Below are 27,162 nucleotides of genomic sequence, written 5' to 3'. Positions count from 1 at the left end.
TGTATGATTGAAGAATCTTGGCTGAGTGTTTGTATTTTGGGGGTTGAAATATTAACTGCCACCACTGCAGAATGAAAATATTGGAATAATAAAAACAGACTCAGTACAGGCACACACACAGAGTCAGCCCTGCTGTGCTGCTGTTCTGAAAATAGAGTGTAGTTTCACCAAAACTTGACTGACAGAGGGAGCAAGACAGAGAGGGAGAAAAAATGTTGGTTTGTATCTGCCTGTCACTCTCTCTGTTCGAGTGTCTGTCCAATTTTGTCTGATAGTCAAAATGATTTGTAGTACAGGCCAAAGAGGATGACTTCTACAGTATACTGCAGTAAAGCAGGTGGAGATTTAGTAAGGCTTCTCGTTTCTATTCCCCTACAATGAATAACATTATTTCAATCTGGTAACATGGGGAAAACTGATGCAGCTGCAGCAAACTTTCACCAGAATTAGACAGGTTCTAACAAGGAGGATATTTCTTGTCCCAGAAGAGACACACAACAATAAAAAGATTCACGCCCAGTGCCAACACTCAGTGGCATGCAGAAAGCAGTATGCTATTTATGTACCAAGTTCAAGTAAGCATTTACTTTGATACAAAGACCAGGGTTTGCATCCTTTCTCAGGATAACTACTGACTACTAACCAGGATGGCAGCATTTCTCTAACCTTAAAGAACTAGTATTGGTTACCTAAACGTAAACCTAAACCTAACCCTAAACCTAAACATACTTAAGTTGTCATGTCACTAATTCTTTATGAATAAGTCCTTTAAAAATGCTTGATATTGAATGTTTAAGAACAGCCACTGAGTATAATCCAGGGCTGTGCAGAACTGTGCAAGATCAGTTTGAACTGTTATTTGAAAGAGAGGCCAGGAAGGATTGGATTGATCAGTCCAGTGAAAATACATCTCAAAAATCAACATGACCAAGTTTGAAAAAATGGCTGATTTAGCTATAGACCTTTATGAATTATGTAAAATCCATTCCTAGTGTTTTAGCTTGGCCGCAGGGTCATGAAATAGTTTCTGCATGTGGGACACAAGGTCAGCTGTCACCAAGATCATATGTTCTGACTGAAGGCTGTGCCTGGAAGCTACCTAATATTTGTAGTTATGAGTGTGTGTGGGAGAGGGAGAGAGTTTGCGTGAGTGTATTTTTGATTCCTCTCACTAATTAGTTCCAGCCACCTGAACCACCCACACACAAACTCTCTCTGTCACACACAAGCTCACAGACTTACCTTTCTCTTTCTGTCTGTCGTAACAAATTTGTCCTCATGTGCAAACTCCCTCATTACCCACTGTGCTAACAGCTACAGTAACATTGAGGTGTGTATTATCTATCCTGCTCACCACCATGAGCAACACACACACACACACACACACAAAACTGTGTGTGTGTGTGTGTGTGTGTGTGTGTGTGTGTGTGTATGCGCATGCTTCAGCCATTTCCTCATAGCTAGTGGGTGAGTCACTAAGCAGCACAATGCTTGGAACTAATTTATTTGCTCAGAAAATTTCCATCTACCGTTCTACATATTTACTAATTCTACTCATTGCACATTAGTTCATTTAAAAGATTAAAATGTTTACATTTTACTCTTCCTCTGAGAACTGTTGCGATACTGTTCTCCAACTTTGCACTTTTTCCCCATTGGAGTCCAGTAGCTACTTTTAAAGAGAAAACAAAATCAACATCTTCTAACCATTTGCTAAATTGAGTTTTCATGAATCTCATAATCAATCAGCCAGCCAGTCAGCAGAGAGCAATGTGCGGCTTTGAAAGAATAAGAACAGAAATTCCTTATCCACAACACACACTTTTTCACAGCTATACCGTCACAGAAACACAATGACTCACATATTCTTTCTCAGACACACACCTACACACACAGACAAGTGCCTGCCCTTCAACAAAGGCTTTTTAATTATCTTTCATTGATTTCAGGGCTCTGTTAATCTCAATCAAAGATCCCGCTAATAGCTTGGAAACTGAAAGGGAGGAGAAAGGGAGACTGAATCAAGAGTGAATTAGTGAAATTTTCAACTCATTTTTTTTAGTCACAATTTGCAAAGACTTAAAGAGGAATGCTAATTTAATGAAAAGAAGTTGTTAGAGAAAGAAGCATTTATTAATTTAAAAGCAGTCTGATTTGTCAGTGTAAAATGTTTTTTAAACTTATTTTGAATGCATATGTGCAGTCACACTGAGAGTATGGAAATATGTGGTGCACTATAAGTCCAAGGATGGTACACTCAGAACAGTCAAAATGTTGAAAGGAGAATGATGGACATTTCTCACCCTCAAAGATAGCCATCTTGGCTACATACCGGGGGGGACCGCCAACGTTTTTCAAAGTTGTGATAATGGCCAAGGAAGGAGGACATGCTGGTGTTGCCAATGGCAGTGTAATTTACATGTTGTATGAAACAGATGGCACAAACATTTATTAAGTCAAGTGAGCAAAGCAGCTGGCAGACATTTGTGACAACAATCACAGTCACATGTTGTGATAATCATGTACAGTGGCCGTGTTTGATTTGAGAACAGTTCACATACTATGCCAGTGAGTATACTATGTACACAGTGTACTAAATGTAAGTGTGCTAACTGAAGAATCTGATACTGCTTATTAATCTCACGCTTTTATCGAGAAGGTCCTCTCATTTCCGTAGGCTGAAATATTTCACTGCAGTATCCAAAACATCAAAGCATATAATGTCCAATTGTTGTGACTTGTTCCATGTTTGAGCTGGAAACATATATGTTTATTTATTTGTCCATCCACTAATCCCTGAGTTGCAGTGCTTCCTGATTGACTAGGTGCTTACTTGACTATCTGTTTCCATGTCAAGTCTCTATAGGTGGCATGTTTTTGGTTTCATGAAGGTATTTCCCCTAGGTATTACTAACTATTACAGCTAGGACAATGTAGATTGGGTATTTGTGACCAATGACATCTGCACTAAAAGTTTAATAAGACAGAATAAAAAAGTGTGGTCTCATTCTTTAAATGTGGGTCAAAAGAGTTGAAGAAATAAGAAAAAGTCATTCCATGGTGACCATGGTGTGATGCACTGCAATCAAACTTGATTATGTGGTGTCAGGATTATTTATCAAGTCAAATAAACTCATCAAAATATATGCATGGACAATGAGGCAAAATGTCTACACTGGACATGGCCTCAGGTTGTGCCCCACTCTCCAGTGCTGCTAAAACAGCAGTGGGTCACAGTCACTTCCATCTGAGTACTATCCATAAAACAAATAATGATTTCTTTCTCAAATCTACTATTCTCTCCCTCTCTGCTGTCAAGTACATTGTCACTTGTTTGAACTTAATATCTTATGACAGCTCTGTGCTGTCTTTGTCTATCTCAACGTGTTTGTCTATCTCATCTGACTTTGAGTTCAGTGTGTTGTAGAGTCAGGATGTTTTGGGTAGGTGGAGATGGCTAGAGATAAGGTAGAAGGAGAGGATGAAGAAGAGGTGGAGAGCAGGGTTGGAGAGGGGGTGATAAGTAGGTGTGCGTGTGTGTGCTTAGTAGTTGGTTAGCAGGCACATATAAATGTCCCCTCACTCTGATGGAGATGGTGGCGAAGTGTGTGTGTGTGTTTGCAAGAAAAGTATTGCGTACTTTGAGAGGGGAGCATTTTTGTCTTCTCCTAACCCCGTTGCCTAGCAACAACCATGCTCTGTGTCGCCACAGAGACAGAGGTGATGATGTCACCAGAGATCAGAGAGAACACGTTCACCTAACACACAGACACACGACCACTCAGACACACATGCAAGTTCACACTTGCATAAATATTCACTAAAACATATACACACACACACACACAGACACACACACATTGAACAACCCATAAAGAAACATAGGCAAACACAGATTATATATAGATATTCATGTGTTCTACATGTGTTCATCAGATCTTAACTTCAGCTAAACTTAACCACCAGTTTAAGCATTGCAATTGCCCCGAGGACCTTTCTTAACACACAGTCACACACACACACGCACACATCAGTCTGAGGGCCAGGTGTTCTGGGTAGGTGTGAAGCCTAGACACTGTGGTGTGGAGAGACATGTCAGGATACGAATAAAAACAGGAGGATGACAAAGAGAAGAAATGGCATAAATGTCAGGTGTACAAAATTGCCAAAGCATCAAGGATAATACAATTCAATACTGAGATGAGAAAAAAAAAACTGCCTGAGAATCTAATTTAGGCTGGAAGTTCAGCAACAGAATCATGGAATAAATTCATTGATCAACAAAATATGACCAAGGTTGTCAGGGAGCAATAAAGCATTTATGAGGAAAAAGTGCCATTGTAACACGTAGGCTACATGGATGCGTGTATGTTTGTGTCTTCAACTGGATTTTTGGCACATCACCTCTTTGATTACTTTACTTTGAACTGACATTGACAAATGAGTGTGATGTCGCTCAGCAGTTGGTCATGGTAACATGCAAAATGATTCTGTGATGATAACACAGATCAGTGGGTTTTATAGTGTAGTGTTCCACAAGATGACTTTGAGTGGTGCTGTGACAAGAATGTGAAAATTATATTTTGAATGTACATCATTTCTTATTGGTGGTTATAGCTGCTTGGCTTCCTCTTAGTAGAGTATTGCTTTGCTGAGATGACAATCACAAACATTATTTAAAGACAGTTAAATGTTATCTGTCTGTACAGATTGGATTGTACAGAGTCATGCTGCACCTTTTTGCCATACTGAGAAGTAGAGCTTTTGTCTGTTGTTAGTTTAATTTATTGATCTTCAGCAGGATGATTAATGGTAGCTTGTTCAGGATTCTTAAAAAAAGACTTTTTTGGTTCTTCAGCCAGTATCTTTAAACAAAGTTATCAGTTTTATATGTTTGCAAAACCAGATAAAAAACCTGTTGTAAACACAAAGGGGGAAATTAAACAGGAATTCTGTGTGTATTTTTCAGCTGAGTTACAGGTCAGAGGTCACTTTAGTTCAGCCTTGACTGGGTCAATTTGCCCACTTGGTAAACAGAAACAGTGATGCGTTTTGTTAGGAAAAGGCGGTTATTATTAACAATATTATCAGCGTGCCATCACCCTTCACTGCTAGTCTACACAGTAGAGCAGTGCTCTCGACACTAAAAACAGATGTGACCATATCTTTTTTTTTTTTACTTTCTCACTTTGCTCTTTGTCTATCACCACCCTCTTTAGGTGCAGACTACAGACAGATCTGATTGGTTAGAATGTCCTGAAGGGGCGGAGCTTGTGAGTCAACTGCGAGATATGACTACGTCCAACAGGTGCACGTTTCTGCTCGTGTGTTTAAGTTTGTGTGTGTATCATAGAAAATATCCATTATTAAAATAATGAAATATTTTTTCTTCTTGATTTTAGTATAACAGGCATTTTGCAATACAGACAAATTAATTAGACAGTGGCAAAACAAGACTTTTTAGATGTCATGGTGTGCAGCTGTGTTTGGTCTGGTGTGTATACAATACATGTCTGTCCATTTAAGGTTCTCATTTCTATCTGTAGTGTGTGTATGTCTGTATGTTTGTTATTGGTACCTCAAAGGATACCACTAACAAATCATTTTGGATTTTGACATGTCTCCTCCAGCTCTCTCCCTCATCTTATTATTTTCATGCATGTCTGAACATGTCTGTACTACACATGTCAAAACTGATCTTTTTCTAGTTGTTAATTGAAAGGATGCAAGCTTCTATGTGAGGCATAAAGTGTCAGCTTAATGCCTCATAGAATTATGATAAAAGATTAAATGTATACATTTATTAAAAACAGAGCTTCATTTTTTGGGAGTCTCTTCAGTTTCTACATATATTTAAAATGGTATCTACACCCTCGCTGTGTTTTTGACATGATAAATGACATCTGCTTCAAAGCAAGAGGGTACAGTAAAGGCAGTGACATCTCAGAGCTGTGAGCTTTGGAATGGTTCAAATGTAGAAGCATATCCTTTAAAGGTGTGCCATAAACTGTCTTATTTCACTAACTGTAATTATTTGTAATTTGTATTTCTAATCACTAACATTTAGTAAACAGGGCAACAATTCTGAAATTCAGCGTGTGTGTGCGTGCGTGTGTGTGCACGCACACCTGTATCTCCTATCACCTGCATCTGGATACCTTTTATGAGTATGTGGGTCGAATGTGTGTTCCCACTTAGAGCCAAGGGTTTTGTCACTGCAGCGACCATGCTCTCTTTGATCTTTTAATGTATGAGACCAGCAACCTGTCACACACACACCCAGACACACAAATAGTCGCTTTCACCCCCTTCTACATTCAAACTCTGTCTCTCAATCACACACACACACATCCTGTCAGATCAATAATAAAGGTGTATTGTTGTCCTGCTATAGAGGCCTCTCCTGCTCTCCCCTCCCTCTATCCCTCTTTTCTCCTTGGTCACCCCTTTTCTTCTCCTTTTGTCACCCTCTATACCCATTTCTCCTCCCCTCTCCCCTCTCCATTTTCTTTCTATATTCCTCATTTTCTTTCTTTTCCATCTCTTTCTTTCTCTCTCTCTCTTGTGCTTTCCCTCTCCCCCTTCTCCTCTCCCCTCGTCTCCTCTCTCTCCTCTTCCTCTGGCAGATGAAAGCAGAGATCAGCTCTAGCTTTGAAGTAGCTGAGACTGGCACACTCCCACTGGTTTAGTGGTAGGAGGAGGGGAGGAGGGGAGCAGAGGTTTTAGGAGAAAGGGCAGGAGATGAGAGGAGTTACGAGGAGAGAGAAGAGGAGAGGACAGGAGGGGAGGAGGAGTGAGGAGAGGTTTTAATTGAGAGGATGAGAGGAGGTGGAGCAGAGAGAGGAGACGGAAGAAAGTGGGAGGAAGAGGGGAGGTCTGGGCTGAGATCCTAACCAAAATGATGTCATTCAGCCTTTACCATGGCAACCTGAGGAATGCTTTTTGAAAACCTCAAGCCTGACCAAGTGTGTTGGGCAGGGTGGGGGGGTGGAGGTCACTCATAGTCTTCCGTCCTGAGGAAAAGCCTTGAGGCCCAAAACCTGATCCTTAGTTTATTGTTGGAGTCAGTCACACATGAAGCCATCAGCGGTGCAATATCTGCTCAGACGACAGATGCAGCTCAGAAAACTAGAAGACTACTCTGCAAACACTCAACTCTGAAATGTCAGACTCAGCTACAATTTATGAAGGATTTTACCAAAATAACACACAAAACAAACCCTAAAGCAGTGTTGTAAAAAAAAAACAGTAAGCTGCCTGGTGTTGCAAAACAGCACAACAGCACTTAATTGTTAAACTACTTAAACTTGAATAAATTATTGTTACATTAATATTTCTCACTTTTGTTAGGGTCAGTGAATCTCAACCAGGGGTACTTGTACCCTGTAGAGTATTCTGTAGCTACCAAAGGTATGTGAAAAGACTCTGCAGTAGCTCAACTAATTTGAAAAAATAGAAATTTTGAATGTGTGTGCCATTCCATGTGGCAGAAGATATATAAATGCAAAATTGTGCAAACCTGAAAAAAAATACCACATATAAACAATGACAACTGCAGGATCACTATGTCTCTTGTGAAGAAATTATTTTAACATTATCCACTTTTATATAATTGTATAAAACATGACAGGGACTCAGTTGATAGAGCTCTGGGGGGACCTCACAGCAAAAAGGTTCTGGGAACTGGGGCTTTTCTTTGTGGAGTTGCATGTTCTCCCTGTGCCTATGTGGGTTCTCTCCAGGCACTCCGGCTTCCTCCCACAGTCCAAAGACATGCAGGTTAGGTTAACTGGACATTCTAAATTGCCTGTAGGTGTGAGTGGTTGTTGGTCTCTAAATGTCAGCCCTGTGATAGACTGGTGACCTGTCCAAGGTGTAACCCGCCTCTCACCCAATTTCAGCTGGGGTTGGCTCCAGCCCCCAGTGACACTGGGGTAATTATACAGTGAATTAACTAATGTACTGCATTCCTGTGAAGATTCCATTGTGGGGAATCCGGTCATTTTCTTTTGCTTTATCTCAAATGGTAGAAACTCAGCCAAAACCAAGTTGGTGTAAGCTGGGTGTGAGACTAATGTGGTGCTACAGGAGTCATTTACCATAATCTAAAACCAACTGTTTCACTCTCCACTGTCCTCCATGCAGCTGCTGAGTGTCAGTTTGTGACTGTGAAAATACAGTCATTTAATGGGTAACCAAACTCTAAAGTTTGTACTAAAACTTTTATGGATCCAATTTATGTTTTCCAAATCCACAAACTTTCAAGGATTTCTGAGGCCTCTGGGAGCTGTGTTAATTAGGTTAATTATATAGGTTTTAATTAACTAAGGGGGGTAGGTGGGCTTCTTCTGGCCTGGATGCCCTCAAAGACACCTGGGAGGAAGACAGGAGGGGAAGAGGGAGAGAGGGAGGGAGAGGTAGGAGAGGAGAGGAGTTAGATTACAGACAGCCTGTAGGGGTCTGACTGTTGTCTAAGTATTATGTAGTAAGCCATGATAAATATGTCGCATGGTAGAGTAAAAGTAACAGAAATCCCATCTGTGCAAGATTAAGTACGACAAAATAAATAAATGACTCAGATATTTACAGACATGACAAGTAATATACGACTAAATAACTAGCTAATCCTTTTTTAGAAAAGAATGAGAATAAGAAATTAAAATGTTTAAAGACAAAAAGCCATCAACAATTTTAAAAAAAAACACAGAAAAATCAGACCAGACTGGAGACTTAGTTTTTGCAGCTTTCTGTTTTCAGTCATCCAACCCACTCAGCAACAGAATCCAGTTGTACGTTCCTGCTCCTGAGCTCTCGTCTGCCACACTGAAAAATGACCTTGATTCAACAACAAGGTTTTCTCAACAATATACTGACGCACTTTGCACTACCCTGGGGCTGCTCCCTTGTATCTGTCTCATTTACTGGCATGTTCAATAAGCCACAAGACTTGTGTGAAATTATCAAGAGAAATCTTTGGTGTGTTTGTCCAGCTGAGGATTACAAATTTGGAGTCGCCAGTTCTGTTTCCATGCACACTGGCTCACTGAGACGTTTGAATTGTGGGTTTACACCTGCTTTCCAACAAATGCTGATGGTAAAACTAAAATAAAGACGGCTGCACATCTACCAGTGCACCAGTGCATAGAATATAGAACAGACCTGATGTATGTAAATGGTTTGGAATTCAGATGGCACTTTGAATGTTCAGAACAGCTCAGCTTGGAGCCAGAGGATGCTTTGGTGCCCAGTTCATGATCACATCTATTTCAGTCTGCACAGCACTGAGCCATTTCCTGATTTACAAGTAGATGGTTTGGCCAGAATAACACGGACATGAATTCCATATTTGGAATATTAGTCCGTAATTTTACTGGAGAAGAAGAGTCAGAAGTGTGTGAGAGAAATATGAAACCAGATTACAGCTGTAGGGAGATTTTTTTTAACAACATGGAAACTCTATGAAGATTTAAAGAATAAGTATATATGCACATTGTATGGTATTTTTATAATTTGCACCTTTGTTTTTTTATGTCCCTGGGTAAATAACATAGTTGTGATATGGTGAATAACATGTTTTTTCTCTGCCCTAGGTGTCATGTCGATGTGGTTCCACTGGCTATTGAAATCCTCCAGGACATCTCTTGATCCTAGAAGCTTTTACTCATCAAACCTTAAATCAAAGATGGTCCACCTAATCATCACTTTCACTGATTTGTAGTCTGATTTTTAGAATTGCACTGTCTTCTGGTAACCTGTTTCTGAATAGTCTAAAACTAGAGAAAATTGTTCTTTCAAAAATTTCTTTCAATTTTATAATAAAATGTCTTTAGACATTAGTTATTTATTTGTTAAATCTCTGGTTGATCCAATCTTATTATTAGAAACTGGATGCAAATATAATAATGGTTTTATGTGAACCAGTTTTGAACCAGTTTTGCAGGGGACAGGCTCCCAAAAGCTTTGAGACGAGTGATTCTGACTGTGTGGTATCAGAGCGTTCGCTCATCTCTCTACATGACTCTCATCACATTTGCAAATTGGATCAGTGACAGTAATAAATATTGCTCTGTCACTGCAATAATTTGACAGCTCAATCAAAACATCCATCCAATGTCCATCAGACTGTACAGGATTACAGCATGAGCAATAATTCAGACTGTCACAGGCATCAGAGCACTGGCCTCTGGGTTTGTGTAGACAGCTCCAGTCAGTATTGGTGCAGACTATCTGATGGTGACTGCAACTATGAACAACACACTGCTCAACTACTGCCAGCTAATCTCTTTTCATTACTGAAACTCTGTCTCTTATCAGGAGTTATGATGCCAAATGAGGTTTTCTTCTGCATGCTGCCAACAGGGACCAGAGATGCAACCATAGTTTAAGACTGAGGTAATTCTCCATAAAGATAGGTCATATTAGAGTGGTAGTTGGGCAGAAATCCCATCTTTGTTTCTCAAAGCAAGTTAGTCTGGCTAATTCTTGTATTTAAGTTATTTTACTTATCTGAGGTATATTTGATACAAATGTCTGGTTTGTTAAACACTTTCAACAGCAGTAATTGGGCATCAACACAGTGTAATATACCATTACAGTGGGTGTATATTGTCTTAGTGAGAGGCTGAATGAGGACAGTGAGAGCTGAGTGTGAGACTAGCCATAGTCCATACAACACTTTCCTGCAAAAAAAAAAAAAACTAAATAACTAAATCCTGGACACACCAGCCATGGTCACCACTGGCAGGCTTTTAGTTCTTCACTCCAGGTTCTAATTTCATATGCAAATCTGACTAATCTCACTAAAGCTGCAGCAAACACAGCTGTCACTGTTCAGTTGTCTAATATCATCCACCAAGTTCAACTGACATTTAGGACACATTCTCAGATGAGGAAGATAGTGAACAGAAGTGGCCTCCTACCAAACTGCATGTGAATGTGGACACTTTTCACAGTTGGAGGTTTTACAGTTTTCTATGCCTTGCTACACAAGCTGTTATTTGATGTGTGAAACTGAGGGTCATACTTGTGTTGTTGTGGTCATTTGCTTTGCTCTCTGATGCCCTAATTTTCATCCTTATAGCAGAGAACTTACGTTTCACAAAGATACATGCCTGTCTTACTGTTGCTATGTGTGTCAGACTGACTGGTTACTACAGTTTTAGTTGCTTGATACCACAAATCTCTGTGGAAACACAGTTATCAGACCAGTCATACTTGTTCAATTGTGAAGGCAACTAATATGACCCAGTTGTAATTGTATTGTTCTACCATAATCTTTGCTATGGACTTGCTAAAGGCTACAGGATTCAGTTCTTCAGAAAATGTTACCACAAACAGTACGTTATTGTCATGCTCTGTAACTTGTGTCCTCCTGGATTTAAGGTGCAGGTGAAATGAGACGTGGAGGCATCCAGGTGAAATGACAGTCCATTTTATTGTTTCAGAACACAGCAGGCTACAGCAACCAGCTCCTCCCACTACCCCACCCCTTAGTAACAGCAGACCAATAAAAGCCCTCCTCCACCCCTATCCTTCCACAGCCATACCCCATCCAGCTTAGGTCTGCTACACCCCCTTTGGAACAGCAAAGACACATCAGTGTCCACCTTTAAAGCAAGAAAATAGCTTGATATTTGGACCATGATTTCCAATTCATGTGTTTTATACAAAAGCTACACAATGTTACACTTGATCATCAGAATACAATTCAACTGATTAACTTTAGTGTTTGGACACCATTTAAAATGTGATCAGATTCTTTACTTGGATGGAGCATTACCACTAAAAAACTCAACACTATCAGACTTAAAATACAAGGGACTGCAAAAACAAGAGATGAGTATCATAATTCAGAATAATGAAAAAAGCAAACTAGAATCAGTTTGTACCATTACAGACTTGAGGAAAACAGAATAAAAAAGTAAAACAACCAAAAGAAGTAAAAATGAAAAACAAAATACATAAAAAGGGATTTTGAAAATCAACTGTTTAGATCAAAATCCATGTGTCATGTCAGGATTTGATGTCAGCCCCCTGTCAGGCTGAGAGACCAGAACAGAACCGCACTTAAATCTTGTTTGTCCCAATGGAGTTCCCATAGACAGGAAACTCTGCTTGCTGTTGTTGAGTCATCTTCAGGCACTTTCTGAAACCCCGCCTCCTCCATATGGGCGAATCACAATGCAGGTTCATCCAGATCACATGATACAGCTGTGAAGAGGGGAGAGAAGTGAGTGGAAAAGAAAGAAGGAATGAGAGGAAGGAGAGGGAACACAGACCCTGGTAAAGACCACACACACAGATCAAACACGAAGTAACATCACACACACCACATCACACAGCTTTGCAATTAGGAGCAGTATGACCATGCAGCAGCCCCAGTGAGTAAATCCACTCTCCTCTCCCCTCAGCCATTTTATCCAGACAGAAAACATCTTACTGTGCGTCTACTTGTACAACCTGCCCAGGAAATGGCTACCATCCATTTCAACTGACACAAAGCTACAGAGAGAGTGAGAAGATATTCTTACCTAGTAGAAAGAGTAGTGTAATGTTGGTCTTGGTATTTACAGGTCGGTATCAAACCAGGCCAGTTGGTTGGAGTCGCCAGGTGGCAGGCCCTCTATCAGTTCCTGGGCGTGTCCCAGGTCAGGCAGCCCCTCTACAGGGGGGTAGTCCTGGCCAGGGTGGTGGCCTCCACCCAGATCATGGTCCATCATGGGCTCCATGCCCATTGTGTCCCCTCCATAACCCCCCGAATGGAAGGAACGGTAGCTTGGGTCTGGGGGAGGAGTGGATGGAGGAGAGGCAGGGGAAGCAGAGCAGTTGTTAGAAGCATGTTAACAAACCAAGCCTTCACACAGTAGTATGATCATTCACTGCAACACAGCACACCATCCATCCTCAAAACTACTGGTTAACTCAGTTCAAATTATAGCTGTTGAAGGCTTTGAACTGAATTTAGCCAAACCCACAGCCCAGTTCACTGTGTTTGGTTTGACCAACAGAAATCTATCTGTAGTGGTCAGGTCCTTCTCCAATCCATCTACCAACTTTAAGTCTTTGTTTTCATTTGGCTGGCAAAGAGCCAATTACTGCTGTTAGTGGTCGAGGAACAGAGAGCAGGGGAAATTGAAATCAGCAGCCAACACACACCCCTTAGCTTATTGATCAGTACACAGTCCAAGGTCCTGGTGCACTGGTAACATTTAGATGGCCAACTATGACAACAACTAAAAGCAGCAGTATTGTATTTCTTAGAGCCACCTGTGTTATCCTGAGTAACAACAGGGATAAAAATCAATCTCCATCCATAACTTGAAAGCATTATTGCCCTTCATCACTGTCTCAAGTTGCCTGTGTATCATGACCTAAAACAGCCAATCCTGTCATCAGCAGCAATAACAAGAAACAGATGGAGCTCAGTCATTGGACTGTGACAAAATTTAGTTATACATCAGATATAAGGGGACAGAGGAGGCCCATGGGTTTAGAGAAACTAATAGGACAGAATTACCCAGAGCAGAAAAACAATGACTATATTCCCAATCAGTATTTATTTATGTTAAATCAGCTAACATGTTTTGTTATAGCCTAACAGCCACGTGATATCCTTGTCCCCTCCTGTGTCACTCCTGAGTCTCCCAACCACCCAGAGTGAAGGAGATGACTTACCTTCCTGTCTGTAGCCCAGAGGCTCTCCCTGAGCTCCAATGTCCAAACCCAGATCTCCAGTCTGCAGAGTGATGCACAGATAGAGAGACAAGGATGAGCAGGGAGGCAGCAGTTTTAATGAGACCACAGGCATTTATGCACTGAAGTTAACTTGAATGTGAATAAGTATCTGTGTGTACAAATACACTGTTTAACAATTCAAGAACAAAACGAATCTTGAGTGCATCACACCTCGTTCCAGGCCATTGGTTCTGTTCTGAAGAGCGAGCTGGTGAGTTCTACAGAGAGACGTTTCTTGTAGTCTTGGGGTTTGTCCTCAGACATGCGGAACAGAACTGCTGCAGCATACGTGGCTAAGGCAAGAAGGAGAGTTTATGGATTAGTTGCCTTTCTCTGGAGCATCAAAGTGTGTTAAGTGTTTGATACAATCGTATTCACTCACGTCTCAGTTGGACTAGCACTTCTGAACATCTGCATAGTTTAAGAGTAGCCATTATATGAATGATGGGAGTATGTAGATCTATGGGTCTCTGTGTACATACCAACTCCTTCATTGCGGCTGTGCAATAGCTCTGTGAGTGGGGCAGTGGCTCCCTCAGCCTCAATGGCCTCAGCAGCCTCTTTGTCCTGGGCCAGCTCACACAGGACTCCTGCTGCTACACGCTGGATGTTCTCAATCGGAGAATACAACAGCTGCACACAAACACACACAAGATGCTTAGAAAACTCTCAGCCTGCACAGTACTCTGCTGCAGCAAACCTTATGTTCTAAAATGAATCAAACATAGTTTCATGGAGAGTGAAGACACAAACAACAAGTGCTACAATAACTTATTCTTTCCTGAGAACCAGTGTGTCTCAATGTGACACATATTTAATACAGACACCTCAGGCAATTTCGTCACTTTACTAACAGATCATGATTCATGAAATCTTTCATTAAGAATATACAGTTGAAGATCACCATTGTCAGAAATATTTGGCCTCACTTTTTGAGATGTGCTGGTGTGACTGTACAAACAACAAAACTGAGCTGAAGAATTTTACCTGTACAAAAAGTGGAATGGTGTTGAGTCCTCTGATGACTATTCTGTTGTGGACATCTCTGGCCAGAATGTGAAGTGCTCCTGTGCAGCCCTCCACAATCTCCTCCATACGAACTCCCTCCTAAAAATATGAACACTCAGTCAGTAATGCTAAAACCATGGAAAGCCCTGTAGGACTCTTAAGATGAGCAGTGGGAACTATCACTGAGGTAATCATCTCATTATCAAATCTGACATCAGTTCTAGATCGATCTAGCTCTCACCACAAACTGCTGCTGTGTGCCTCCCATGCTGGTGCGTCTCTGTGTGTCTTGGTGTGCTCTGACCAGCAGCTGGACCAGTCTGGGGATGGCTCCCTGCTCCCTCAGAGGAGCATGGTTTGCAGGGCAGAGAGCCAGATTACGGATCAGACCAACTGTAGCCTGATGGAGAAGCACAGTAACATGTTACTTAAGCTTTAAGTGTCAACTTTAGGTAGCCATTGTTCCATCTGATCAGGGAGCAAGTTTTCACAAGATTTTAAAATGCATTGTCTTTGTCATTTTTTTTATTGGAAAGTCATTCCTTCTGACGGACCACATGGGTTGTGTTTAAATTTTGGGACATTTTTTCTCATTTTAGTGGCAAAATGTACCAATGCCTTTTTTTCTGTCCATCACTATGAATACTCTACAATACATTAGAGACCAGGACTTGTTACTTTGCAGGCTCAACATGGGACAGGCCCAAAACTAGCAAGATTTGCAGAGGTATTACAAGTTTAAGCAACTTGTAGTATTAAGGCACTGCATTCTCAATTCACTACAAACAAAAGGAGATTGGCTGCCAACATGGGTTAGTAGCCAGCTACACTTTTTCAGAGACAATACTGCGCTTTTAAAGCCAGGTTTGGTCCATTATTTCAGTTTCAAGGTGTAGTCAAGTGTAAACTGGTTCAGTGGAAACACCACTTACACAACAGCCAAATGACTGGCTGACAGTATGAAGAACTACTTATGTGGCTGACTGCTGCTGGCAACTCTGTGTGAGTGTGTGTGTACCTTAATGAGCGGCCAGTGTGACGGCGGATGCAGTAATTTGACGACCACAGGCAGACCGTAGTGCAGTCTGACAGCATTCTGTGCCATCTCAGCGTCCTGGTGTCGAGATGTGAGGTGACGCAGGGCACAAATAGCAGGCTCTGTAATGTCTTCTCTGTCTCCTGCCCGAAGCACTGTGCGAACTAATGCCTCAATTCCTCCAACCTACAGAGGGACATATAGTTACAGATTACATCAGACATTCAGTTTTACTGTATAGATACTATTAATTAAACACAGGCAAAAAAAACATGTTAAAAAAGATAAATAGATAAACTCAAGACCATATTAACAAATTACAGACTCAAACCTCTGGCTAAGTAAATATTTCCATAAATTTCACCTTAGATTTTACTACGTATTAACACTGTGTCCGTGTGTGTGTCTACTCACCTGACAGACCATCATCTTGTTCTTATAGTTGTTACAGGTCAGGTTAGAAAGAATGCCAGCAGCACAGGTCACCACATTAATGTCGTCACTGCCAAGCAGCTGGACCAGAGTTCCTAGCAGACCCTCCATTCCCTCCTGTAGACAGACAGTTGTCAGATTAGTATGAAAGGAATGATGGATACATGTTCTGTCTCCATATCTGCTGAGCAATGCCTACTGAAGACCCAACTAAAGAGGGTGTGCTCCTGAGTATAATAAGTAAATAAGCATCCCACTGTCTTTCATTGACATCAAAGAACCTTCAGTGTTGGTACAAGGGGCAGTTCTTATCACCTGTTTGGTGGCAGCATCTGATAAGTTCCTGAGAGTCCAGAGACAGTTCTGGACCAGTCTCTGGCTGGGGTCTGTCAGGTGGAGTCCCAGAGCCTGCATGCCTCCTGAAGAGGACAACAAATATGTTGTTAACACATAATATTTGTAAAATATCAAATCAATAAAATGACTATTTGTTATTTAATTAATCTTTTCACACTGCAGTGGTTGCTGTCAAAAATACTTAAAATAAGCCAAAAGTAAGACCCTCAAATCATGAATACACAGTATATGTGTAATGGCAGTACAATATTCAGGCTCATATTACTAACACTTAAATGGTTATGAGACATACCAGCTTCTACAATGGCAGGCTTGTTACTGGAGCAGACTGACAGCACTTTGAGAACTCGGCTTGTGGTCCACAACAGTTTCTCATAGGTGTAAGTCCTCATGATGTTGACCAGTGCCTGGGGGCCACCACTGGCCAGGATTATCAACTACACAAACAGACAACACAAAAACATTAGGGGTTTCAATGTTCTCATAGAGGTCACTGTAGAGTACTGCTGCCTTGGAATATCAAACAGAGACTCATTCTACTTACCTTGCTTTCCTGGTTGCCATAGGCCAGTATCTGAAGACAGTCAGTGGTGATGGCCAGGAACTTGACATTGGTCTTGTTGAGTAGAGCCACCATTTTCTGCAGACCGCCAGCTAAACGGACAGCCATCTTAGCCCCTTCCTGGTGCAGGAGGAGGTTGTGGAGGGTGGTGATGGCATAGAAGAGGACAGAGTCCACTGGTGAACTGCAAAACAGACAGTATTATTAGATTACTATCCCACTGGGAAATAACCACAACTGAATGTGTTTATTCTCTCCATACCCTCTGCCTTTGGTAAATTAGCAGCCAGCTACAGTTTTTCATGTTACTCTATCAACGTTGATAGGCCACTGTGTTAGGAAGTGGCCTGAAAAACCATACCGCTTCCTACTTTCCTGTGTAGCACATCAAATAAATTAAGGCCAAGAAAAACCCCTCCAAACCAACTAGCCCTCCATCCTCCTTTTACATACCCAAGCATTTTAACTAGAGCGGGTATTCCTCCAGACTTGAAGATGGCCAGCAGACCCTCTCTGTGATGAGACAGGTTGTGCAGTGTTCCTGCAGTGCAGCGGGCCGTCTCCACATCATTTGTGTTCTGCATTGTCCTGACAATAGCTGACACCATCTGTGGGGAGCGCATGATGGCGTGGCGAGACGCTTCTTTCTTTGAAAGCTGGTGGACCATCACTGCTGCTTTGTTTACTACAACCTGGAAGAGAAAGACATGAAAGTTATGGAATGAAAGAAGGGGAAAAAAATCTGAGCCAATTCTGAGCCACTGTTTCCATGGACAAGTACCTGGTCCTCATCATTGAGTAGTTTGGTGAGTTCTGGTATGGCTCTGGTTGCCAACTCAGCATCATCTTGATAATTGATCAGATTGACCACAGCATGTTTGAGCATTTGTGAGGGCTCTGCCAGCCTCTGGACATTAGTGGGGTTTGCTGCATCATACTGTGTAGAGGGGATCTGCATGCCCTCCTCAAGAGTCTCTGGGAACATGGCTGCACGCACCCGCTGGGCACGTGTCATGGCATACTGACCATCTATGTCTAGGAGAGACAGAAGATCAGTTGTTTTGTTATATAGGGTTTAAGGCTGCTATTTAGGCCATACTTGTTCAAGATTATTTCATCAAAAGTGTATTATGACTTACCTTGTACTTGTTCCTGGGAAAAGTTCTGATTGAAGCCTTGCTCCCACTCATACATGACCTGGTTGTTGTCGACATCCTCTTCCTCAGGATTGCCCTTCCCACTGAGGGATGGAGCAGTTGTGGTGGCCCCTGAATGGATGCCTGAATCCAGGTAGGACTGTTGCTGCCAGTGACTGACTGCTGCCTTACGGTCTGGCTCCATGGCCATATCCAGCTCCATCAGATCAGCTGTACAAGAAAGCATTAAAAAAAAATATGCATCAAGAAAAGTGAAAAAAAAAAAAAAAAAACATCTACCCAACTTTAGTTGGGTAGACTTATTTATTTATAGTTGTTTATTTAGTTATTTATAGTTGTACAGTATCTGTGTACAAAACAGAACAACATACAATTAAGTAATCCACATTGTAGCAGATGACAATAACATAATGCAGAGTAATTGGTATTGTCAGCTTAGTGATTTCTTAGGACAGTATAGCGAGTTCTGTTTGGAAGAGCAGATGTGGTTTCTGATTCCTGGTTTCATCATCAAATTTAATTGCACTTGTCTCATTTTACAGCAAAAGGTCTTTTATAAAATAATGGCTTTATATAAAGAAGTCTTTGAACAGTGGAAAATTTGAGTTATTATTATTTTATTTTATTATTATTATTATTACTTTCATGTAACACTGCATGTTGTTTGAGTGGCAGCGTGCCGACCACCTCAACAGTGGTTTACAGCCACTGCACTGAATGGATTTCTAACCTGCTTCCAGTGCTTATATTTTTCACACATTTTCATACATTGATAAATGTAATTTAGCTGTAAAGGTCTCTTCAAGCATCAAGTTTGACTTTACACATGCTCCAAGTTTCCAAATCAATAACTAATTCACTTCGCTCTAATGAGAAAAAATCTGCACCAGGAGAAGTGGCTGTTTTTAACGGGAGCAAAGTTTAATACATTGCTTACTAGTCAATGCATGAGTGTGTGCGTGTGTGTGTGTTGCAGAAAGAGATGCAGAAAAATGATGAGAACCTGCAGAGCGAGGAAGTGTAAGAGTTTTACTTTTGAAAACTAATAACTCACCCTGGGAAGCCATGTTCCTTTCTCAAACCGCGACCGACACAGCTTCCTGATCTGAAACAGAAAAAAAAACACAATCAGTCCAACTGCCTCAGTAGCATCTCACCTTTCCTCTACCCTACTCATTGCCCATTCTCTCTCCTTCCAGTCAAACATCGGCCATTTTATTTTGAAACGCAAAATCAGAGCAGAGATTAAGGAAGAAAAACAGACGTTTAGAAATTAGCGTCAGTGTTCACTCAGAAGAACCAGTCAGACAAGTGACTTTCCAGGGCCGTCTTTCCTGCCTCCTCCTTTTCTTGGATTTCCTCTTCTGTTCAAGCCAGTCGTGCAAACAGCAGCAGCTCACACACAAAGCCACCATTAAGTGTAGCAGCTAGCAACTATTTAGGTGAGGAGGGACAGAGGAAGTGGAGCACTGGGTGGAGAGAAAAGAGGCAGGAGGGAGGAGGGCGTTTGCATTCCTGCGCTGGCTTTGAAGCTGAAACCACACTCTGCAGGAAAGTAAACACTGGCAATGGCAGGAGAGAGGTAGAGCGAGCCGGGGGGATTAATTCAGAAAAAAGGAAAATTGAAACAGAAGTATTTTCAATTCATACTCAAAGATAATGTTATGACAGTAACACAAAAACAGAGAAAATAGAAAAAATGCTGAAGAAAATCAACTCAGCTAAAATGGGAGACAGAAACGAGGGCTGTGGGTCCGACTCCATAGTCAGAAATCCTTTTGTCGGATCCTTTCAAAATCTGTGGTTATTCCAAGATAAATTCTACAGGAAAATGTAGACCAAATCCTGTCAGGTCATGACATACATGTTTGGACATGTTTTAAGGGTAAAGAGACACACTGGTGGAAAAAAAAGATATGGCAACAAAAGAGTTATGAATTGAATTTTACCATACCAGAGAAAGTAGAGTTGCCAGACAGTAAGACACGGTGTTCATGCTGTGAATTTACCTAGCACACATGATCTATTCACTGCCATTCACAACTAATTAAATCAATGTAATTTACTTCTACACACACATATATCATATTTGTCTTATAGTGTGAATGAAAGTTTCATCCCTAACAAAAACAGCTTTTTAGGATTGTTTTTAAGATATCCCCTTTCAAAGTCAATGTTAGATTCACATTCTGAAGGGCCGCTTTGTACCACAAAACTTGATGCAACAGGTGTGCAGCAGTGTGACTGTTGTAAAATCAGATGGTCAGTGTCAGGGAAAAAAGCGAAATGGGTGTAAAAAATTATTTGTTACTTCAAGTTTCTATGTGATCATTCAGAGAAGCTCAATGAATTTTTAAAGTTATCTTGGTTTTCGGCGTGTGTAGCAGAACATCACTATACTATTACCTCTAGCAGTGAAATAACTCAATATCATTATATTCCCTTAGCAATACAGAGGAAATGCTAGATGCAAGATAAATCATCAGGTCACCCCAAAACAAAGCCTTAACATCAGTCAGTAACAATGTGGGAAAACAGTTTGTGACTCAAGCATCATAATAGTTAGTTATGACCACAACATATTCATCAACTTATGGCCACTGACAAAGGACAATCTACTTCCAAACCCTGAATTTTGGAGGTCCAGTTTCAAAAATATCACACTGAGCTGCTAGCTGTGAACAGGGCATTAAGTGATGTGATGAACTTGATTGTCTCTGTTGAGACACACCTTTCAGGTCTTTTCACATACCAAAATGATACTGAGTGCTGTTTTTTCTCTTCTAAACCTTTTCAGACAAAAGGTTGTGGCAAATGGTGTGATGTGCATAGTGCATTTGGCAGACAACAAATAGTCTGGCCAAACATGATAAAGCCTGTTGTCACCCAGCTGTAGTAAAAGGGACAAATATCTGTTGAACATTAGAAAACTCAGTGCTTAAGTTTTTGAATGTTAGTAACCACTGATGAAAAGTCTCTCCTGCCCTTTATTTTCTGCTAAATTGTTTTTTGGGGCTCATTATCCTGCCTGAAAAACAATCTATATTATTAGCAAGAGTTTAACTCAACCAAATGAAAATGATAAAGCCCAAAGACAGGACTAAAAGGCCTGCTAATGGAAGTCTACATACAGAAAAACACAGAAATAAGGTACAAAGTGGTAAAAATCAGTTTGGTATGAGAGCCAGTGAATGTGTAGGAGTTTGTGGCGTTAAATGGCTGCCAATATGCAAATACACCCAAGGACAGCTAAACTACTGCTCTGAATTAGCTCCCTCCTCTCACACCCACACCACCCAGCTCAGCTGTGTCATTAAAACAATCTTGAGTCAGACTCCAAAACTGCTGCTTCTAACCACAAACGCACCAAGTCAAATTCACTGTTCACACGCCATCCTCCAGAGCTTTGCAGGCCTGCCCTCACATAACCTAGCCCTGTCCTAATGGGAGCCATATGTCCCGTACAAGACTGCATAAAAATCAAACATACAATCAAAGCGCATAGTGGAACCATTTATCATTCATACTGGTGGAAAATGTGGGTCTTTACATCTGGCTTTGGAAACTGAGCTGATGATAGTTTTTTTTGATGGCCAAACAAGAAAAGTCTGGTCTCCAATTGAGAGGCACAAATGGCAGCCTTACCCTAAAGTCTGACTCTGACCGTTAACACAAAAAGCTCATTACAGCTAGAGTTCCTAGATATCAGGCTAGCAGCCTGACCACAAAAATCTAAACAAGAGGTTTCTTTGAAGCCAGATGTGAAATCCAGTATGTAGAGTCGTGCCTGGTCCACTTAAAGCCATAAAACTGAAACCAGATGACTAATGAGTGACACACCAGTCACCAGAGTCAGATGGTTGTCTTGTGCAATATATGTGGGATCAGTTGAAGTATATGAAAACAAGGGAAGCGGAGGCAAAGAAGAAGGTCATGTGTTGTCATGCTTGGATAGATCCATCACACAGGTATTTTATCTTCTTGGCACACGCACACACACATGAATGTAGATGGAGAGGTAATATGCATGCACATAGGCACATGCACGCAAAGCTCTATGAAATAAAATGTAACCACAGCGCTACTGTCCCAGGTCAACACTCAAAATGACAGGCTTACTGCTCCAGCACAGAACTGGATGGCTGGGCACAGTGTACTTCAATCTGTTACACCGCCCTGAATAAAGCAGGAAAAACATGCTGTTCAAACAGGGGGCCAGAGTTCACTAATGTGTCAATGACAGACACGAAAATATAACATAACATTAAGATGAAAACAATAGAACTATTTCTTTTGAGAGGCTGGTTTTAACACTACCTCAAAGACCAGACAATACAGTCTGTCAAGCTGGCTGCAGTCAGAGCACAGAGAATACGACCACGTTCACAGAGCTGGACAAGGCACGGCTGGGAATTTAATAGAATAGGATGAACATGTAAAAATTAAGAAAAGATGATTTCAACCAAAAATCAAAAAAGTTAAGCAAGACACTCATACACAGTGGCAACCTTGGCTCTGTGAATTAATAGCCTTTCCCACACGTAGCTCTTGCTAAATTGCACAGAGGGCATCTCAGTCAGGATCAGGCACAAAGCCAATGACTGACAACAGTCATGAGACAACTTTCAACTCTCACAAATAAAATAAGATGTGATGAGTAGGTTATTACAGGTCCACAGTTACACCTACATAGCCTAACATAGCTTTAGAGTTTAACCAATTATCTAAAAACACCAGCAGCTGTTAAGCAAGTGTTAAAGAAATATGTGAGCTATGTGGGAAATTTAACACCTTCAAGCAGAAGGGGAGAAAAAAAAATCAATGGCAGGTGCAGTAACACAAAAAAAAAAAACTCAGCGGTTACAGCTGCTCTATGGGTATCATCCCTCCTCTTTCCTTTTTAATTTGTGGAAACAATAAACTAATCATAGGAAATCATAACTATTTACTCATAGCTGGAATTCACAGCAGCTGAGGACAATCCAATCCTATTTCCACTTCAGAAAATTCTGTCAGTAAATATGTGCTAGACTTGAAAAATTAGTTCAGGTTAGCCTCTATTTACCTTATATAAAGAGAACAGTACTATATATACATGCATATACATATATAGTGAAATGCAAGTAGAGATACAGTGTGTGTGTGTGTGTGTGTGTGTGTGTGTATTTGGTCTGCAGACATTTGGTGCTTGATTTTATCTTTTTGGCATGCTGTTACATTTAAAATGATTTATACAAAATTAATTTGTTAGAGGTAATGCACAGTCCTTGAGTTTAAGAGTTTTCTGAAAACAGTACTTCAGTAGAGCTAAATCCATCTAAACTCCTCCCGCACACGCAATTTTCTCTCAAGTGACAAAAAAAGACAGTGGGTTCAATACATCCATAGAAGTTAATGACCCAAACAAGCTGTATTATCAGCACAAGCAGAGAGACAGGAGCTGCCACAGGCTTCAGTGTTAGCCACGTAATGTGCAGGGTCAGCAGCACTCACTGCTGGCAGCCAACAATACAATGGGCTCAATGCCTGCAGCCGCTGCAGTGTTTGGTCTCAACTGCAAAACGATGGATGCCCACTGAGAAACAGTAGCCCCATGAAACATCCAAGCAACTTCCACATTATGAAGACTTTTAACCTTGTTCTATTCAGTAATTGTCAATCTATTCAGGATAGAAAAATGAATTTGAATGGATTGAGAGTGGTACAAAAAAATCTGATAAAAATCTATAAAGATGTATTCTCCAAAAGAAGTCAATTACTCGGTATCTTATCACCTGTAGGTATTACATTGAACATTTCTTAGTACAGAGTGACTAATCCATTCCTTGCCTTATCGTGAGAACATAAGTGATTTTATCAGAAACCATTTCTGGAAGATCTAAATGAACATTACTATTGTTATTTAAGCTTATGCCGTTAAAACTCTGCCTCAGACCTACATGTTGTTTATAAATTACCATCTATGGTAAGGTCGGGAGAGAGTGAAAAAAATACAGTACTGGGTAATGACAATACCACTGGAAACAGTCTTCTTGCAAGTGGATTACCTCAAAACATACCGCTACCGGTCGGATGTAGCCTACACCCACGCTTCCGTCCTAAAAAAAATTAATGCACTGTTCGAAGAAAATTTCGCTGACAAGATAAGAGGTTTGTCAGATTTTTTGTTCCGTTGTGTAATCTGATCGGGGATTTCACTGAGTGGCCGCAGACAGACGAATAAACAAAATATAAGAAAACCAAGAGTCACAGACAATGCAGTGATTTCTGGGGCATGAACCCACCTAAGTCTGGTGACATTGCCCAATAACTATGTAAAAATTCGATCCTGTTCTCGTGTCCTTTTTAAAAATAAAGTAGTTTAGTTGTAAAGCTTCAGAGACAAAACAAAAAAAATATCTGGAGCCGCTGGATGAGATGTCAACATCCTCCAGCCGCCGTATAATCTCCCCATCTCTTTTTGTATAATCACCATTCCCGATGCAACCAAACAAAATAAATGGCGTGTACTTTTTATCTTAAATCCTAACACATCAGTACTACGTCGTCCTGTGCCATTAAACCGCAGAAAACAAACATCTATTTCAACAGAAGCCATGATACCGCTTGTTTTCTGTATCGGCAGGATGGCTAAGAGCAGCGAGGTATCCAACTTTTCTCCGTAGTGACTCGCCTGTCCCTCTCCAGTAGCCAGACAAACACACCTCTGGCTGTGCAACGGGACTACGCGAAATGTCAATACTCAACACAACATTTAATAAAGCACATAGTATCCAAATAGTTATACTAATAGGTGTATAGTGCCCCTTCTCCACAGCTGCTGACTGCCCCTGACTTTCTTGCTCCAACGCCACTGACTCAAATTTCACACTCTGGCTCCTCCTCGTCGTCGTCCTCCCAAAGCACAGCGGCTGGGAGGAATTTGTCGGTCTTTGTTTAAAAGGACGAATGGAAAACATGGACTCTCACGGACATTTGACCTAAAACTAACTTTAACTTAAATCATTACAAAAGGTTCTAAGCGATTCTGCCACAAGCGAGCTCCATTTAACATCAAAGTTTCGGGCAGTTATTAGTTTGTTGAAGTTCAAGCTGAACTTTCGAAATTATGTTTGCGTTAAGATTAAACCCACTATACCAGTTTTCCTGACTTGGCTAATGATATTTAAGTTTTAAAACGCAAAACTGTACACATGGTCCCAATATACAGAGCCTAACATGCATGTATCTTCACATGTGAAGTGTCTGTTACACTAAACCAGCTGCAAAAACAACCGAGCAAAAGGCGAAACTCAAGTAGAGCAAGCATTAGTCAGAATGGTCCAGCAGCATAACTGGGCTAATAGTAGTTAGGCTAACTAACTTGGCTATCATTAGCTAACGTTAACTATGCAAACAAGCGAGAACACTACATCGGCGTTTACTCCCAAATCCCGAAGGTTTCCGAATAAACTGGAGGCAATAAAACCATCGTATACATTTCTCCTTTGTTAAGTTTACTAATACTGTCTATTTTACCCAGCGCCATACTATCATAAAGTCAAGGAATATTATCAGTAAAATATGTATGCTCCCCTAAGGCGGTGGCTGGCAGATCCCAAATATCTGCCGTGAAAGCAGCTGGCTCGCTAGCTGCGGCAGCAGCAGCAGCATCCCCGGCCGGCCCGCACACAACAACCGTCTCCATTCTCGCTGGCATTCAGGGAGAACCCGACAAGAAAAGAGGGAGAAACTGAGTGGAGCTGATAGTTTGAATGTTGAAGCCTACCCTTAGTCAACACAGCAACCCCGTCCACTCGGGTCCTGGAGAGTAAAACCACTTAGAAACGTAAAAAGTCGAGGAAAATGTGAAGACGAGCGTCAGCGGGGAGCCCTCGTCCGCTCCCTCCGTAGTCAATCAATATCAGGGTGGCCCGCACAGCAGAGACTGGAAAATGTAAGATGGCGGCGCATTTATATAGACCGGAGAACACCCCTCAGTCCTCACATGTCCTGCCGTGCGCTCGAATAAAATAGAGACTAAAATCACATAAAGCTTTAATTCAAAGCATTGTTACGCGTATCTGTATATACATTAGCTACCATAACGATCGTTCGGTTTGGTTATCAGATTTATTTGGTTTAATGATGTAAAGCAAACCAAAAATCACTGTCTACGGCATGAGTATGAATACACAATTGAATGAAGTTCCGGCAGACTAGAAAAGGGAAATCCGATTCCTTTCCCCGAGTTAAACCTCATGGACTGTGGAAAATCTCCCTCACCTGTGCACAGTAACAGTTTCACTTACAAAGTGTGAGTCATCGAGAATGTCAGTGTTTATCATCAGTAACCTGCTCCAGTAGAGCAAACAAATAACTCTAAAAAATTAAGAACAAGTTAAAATTTGACTGTAATATCAGTTATAAACACAGAAACAGAATGTCAGTTCAAGAGACAAATCTGAGCTTATTCAAGCTACCATACATTTATTTGTTACTCAGAAAGCTAGGTGTTACCAGGGGTCAAACTATGATTTAAAAAACAAAACAAAAAAAAACACACAGTAACAAACACCACGAACAACAAACAATCAACAATTTTTTACATTGCCTGTTTATCAGTAGACATTGTATGTTAGTTAGGGTCATGTGTTTGGTCTCAAGAGCTGAGCAGTTGTGTTCACAAACCCTTGCTCTGTTGGACACTCAGATTGTTGTTGTTATGTATATGACTAAGTTCAGTGAGCATTTCCTTGGGGTATGGGTTTCCCTAAACTAAAGTGTGTGATAAGGCCTGTAGGCAAGAAAGCATCAGTCACTCAGCAGGTTGGAACATGTAAAAGATTGCTAAAGAGCTATTGATTACTGAAATACATTTGAAATGCATTTGATTG

The 27,162-nt window shown here is 41.0% G+C and overlaps 2 protein-coding genes across 7 annotated transcripts in view; one reads left to right on the top strand and one right to left on the bottom strand.

The window, feature by feature from the left end:
- Window positions 1-9,836, top strand: part of ulk4 (unc-51 like kinase 4) — a 72,533-nt gene extending 62,697 nt beyond the window's left edge. For 2 of the 5 annotated variants that reach the window (XM_018684350.2, XM_018684340.2), the window contains exon 36: window positions 5,220-5,807. In XM_018684350.2, the coding sequence (XP_018539866.2) occupies window positions 5,220-5,375 (156 nt within the window). In that variant the 3' untranslated portion in view covers window positions 5,376-5,807. Of the gene's footprint in view, window positions 1-5,219; window positions 5,809-9,590 lie in introns of those variants that run through there. The other 3 variants (XM_018684363.2, XM_018684371.2, XM_051075775.1) reach the window with 3 other exon arrangements.
- A 1,579-nt stretch (window positions 9,837-11,415) lies between these two features.
- ctnnb1 (catenin (cadherin-associated protein), beta 1) lies at window positions 11,416-26,227 on the bottom strand. 2 transcript variants are annotated; one of them, XM_018684392.2, is made up of 17 exons: window positions 26,055-26,227; window positions 19,341-19,391; window positions 18,269-18,496; window positions 17,911-18,164; window positions 17,583-17,821; window positions 17,112-17,313; window positions 16,860-17,004; window positions 16,526-16,629; window positions 16,193-16,327; window positions 15,761-15,964; window positions 14,984-15,142; window positions 14,722-14,841; window positions 14,217-14,367; window positions 13,906-14,027; window positions 13,675-13,735; window positions 12,531-12,781; window positions 11,416-12,210 (listed from the first exon to the last, which is right to left on the bottom strand). In XM_018684392.2, exons 2-16 carry the CDS (start codon window positions 19,351-19,353, stop codon window positions 12,567-12,569), a joined length of 2,352 nt encoding a protein of 783 aa, XP_018539908.1. In that variant the 5' UTR covers window positions 19,354-19,391; window positions 26,055-26,227; the 3' UTR covers window positions 11,416-12,210; window positions 12,531-12,566. The 2 variants fall into 2 exon arrangements, with proteins under 2 accessions (XP_018539908.1, XP_018539915.1); XM_018684399.2 differs by lacking the exon at window positions 26,055-26,227 and adding an exon at window positions 19,551-19,575.
- Between the last annotated feature and the right edge of the window lie 935 nt (window positions 26,228-27,162).

The sequence above is a fragment of the Lates calcarifer genome, linkage group LG15 (assembly GCF_001640805.2).
Source record: "Lates calcarifer isolate ASB-BC8 linkage group LG15, TLL_Latcal_v3, whole genome shotgun sequence".
Lineage (NCBI taxonomy): Eukaryota > Metazoa > Chordata > Actinopteri > Centropomidae > Lates > Lates calcarifer.
The sequence above is the reverse complement of the archived record's forward strand: the minus strand, read 5'-3'. Positions and strand labels throughout refer to the sequence as shown.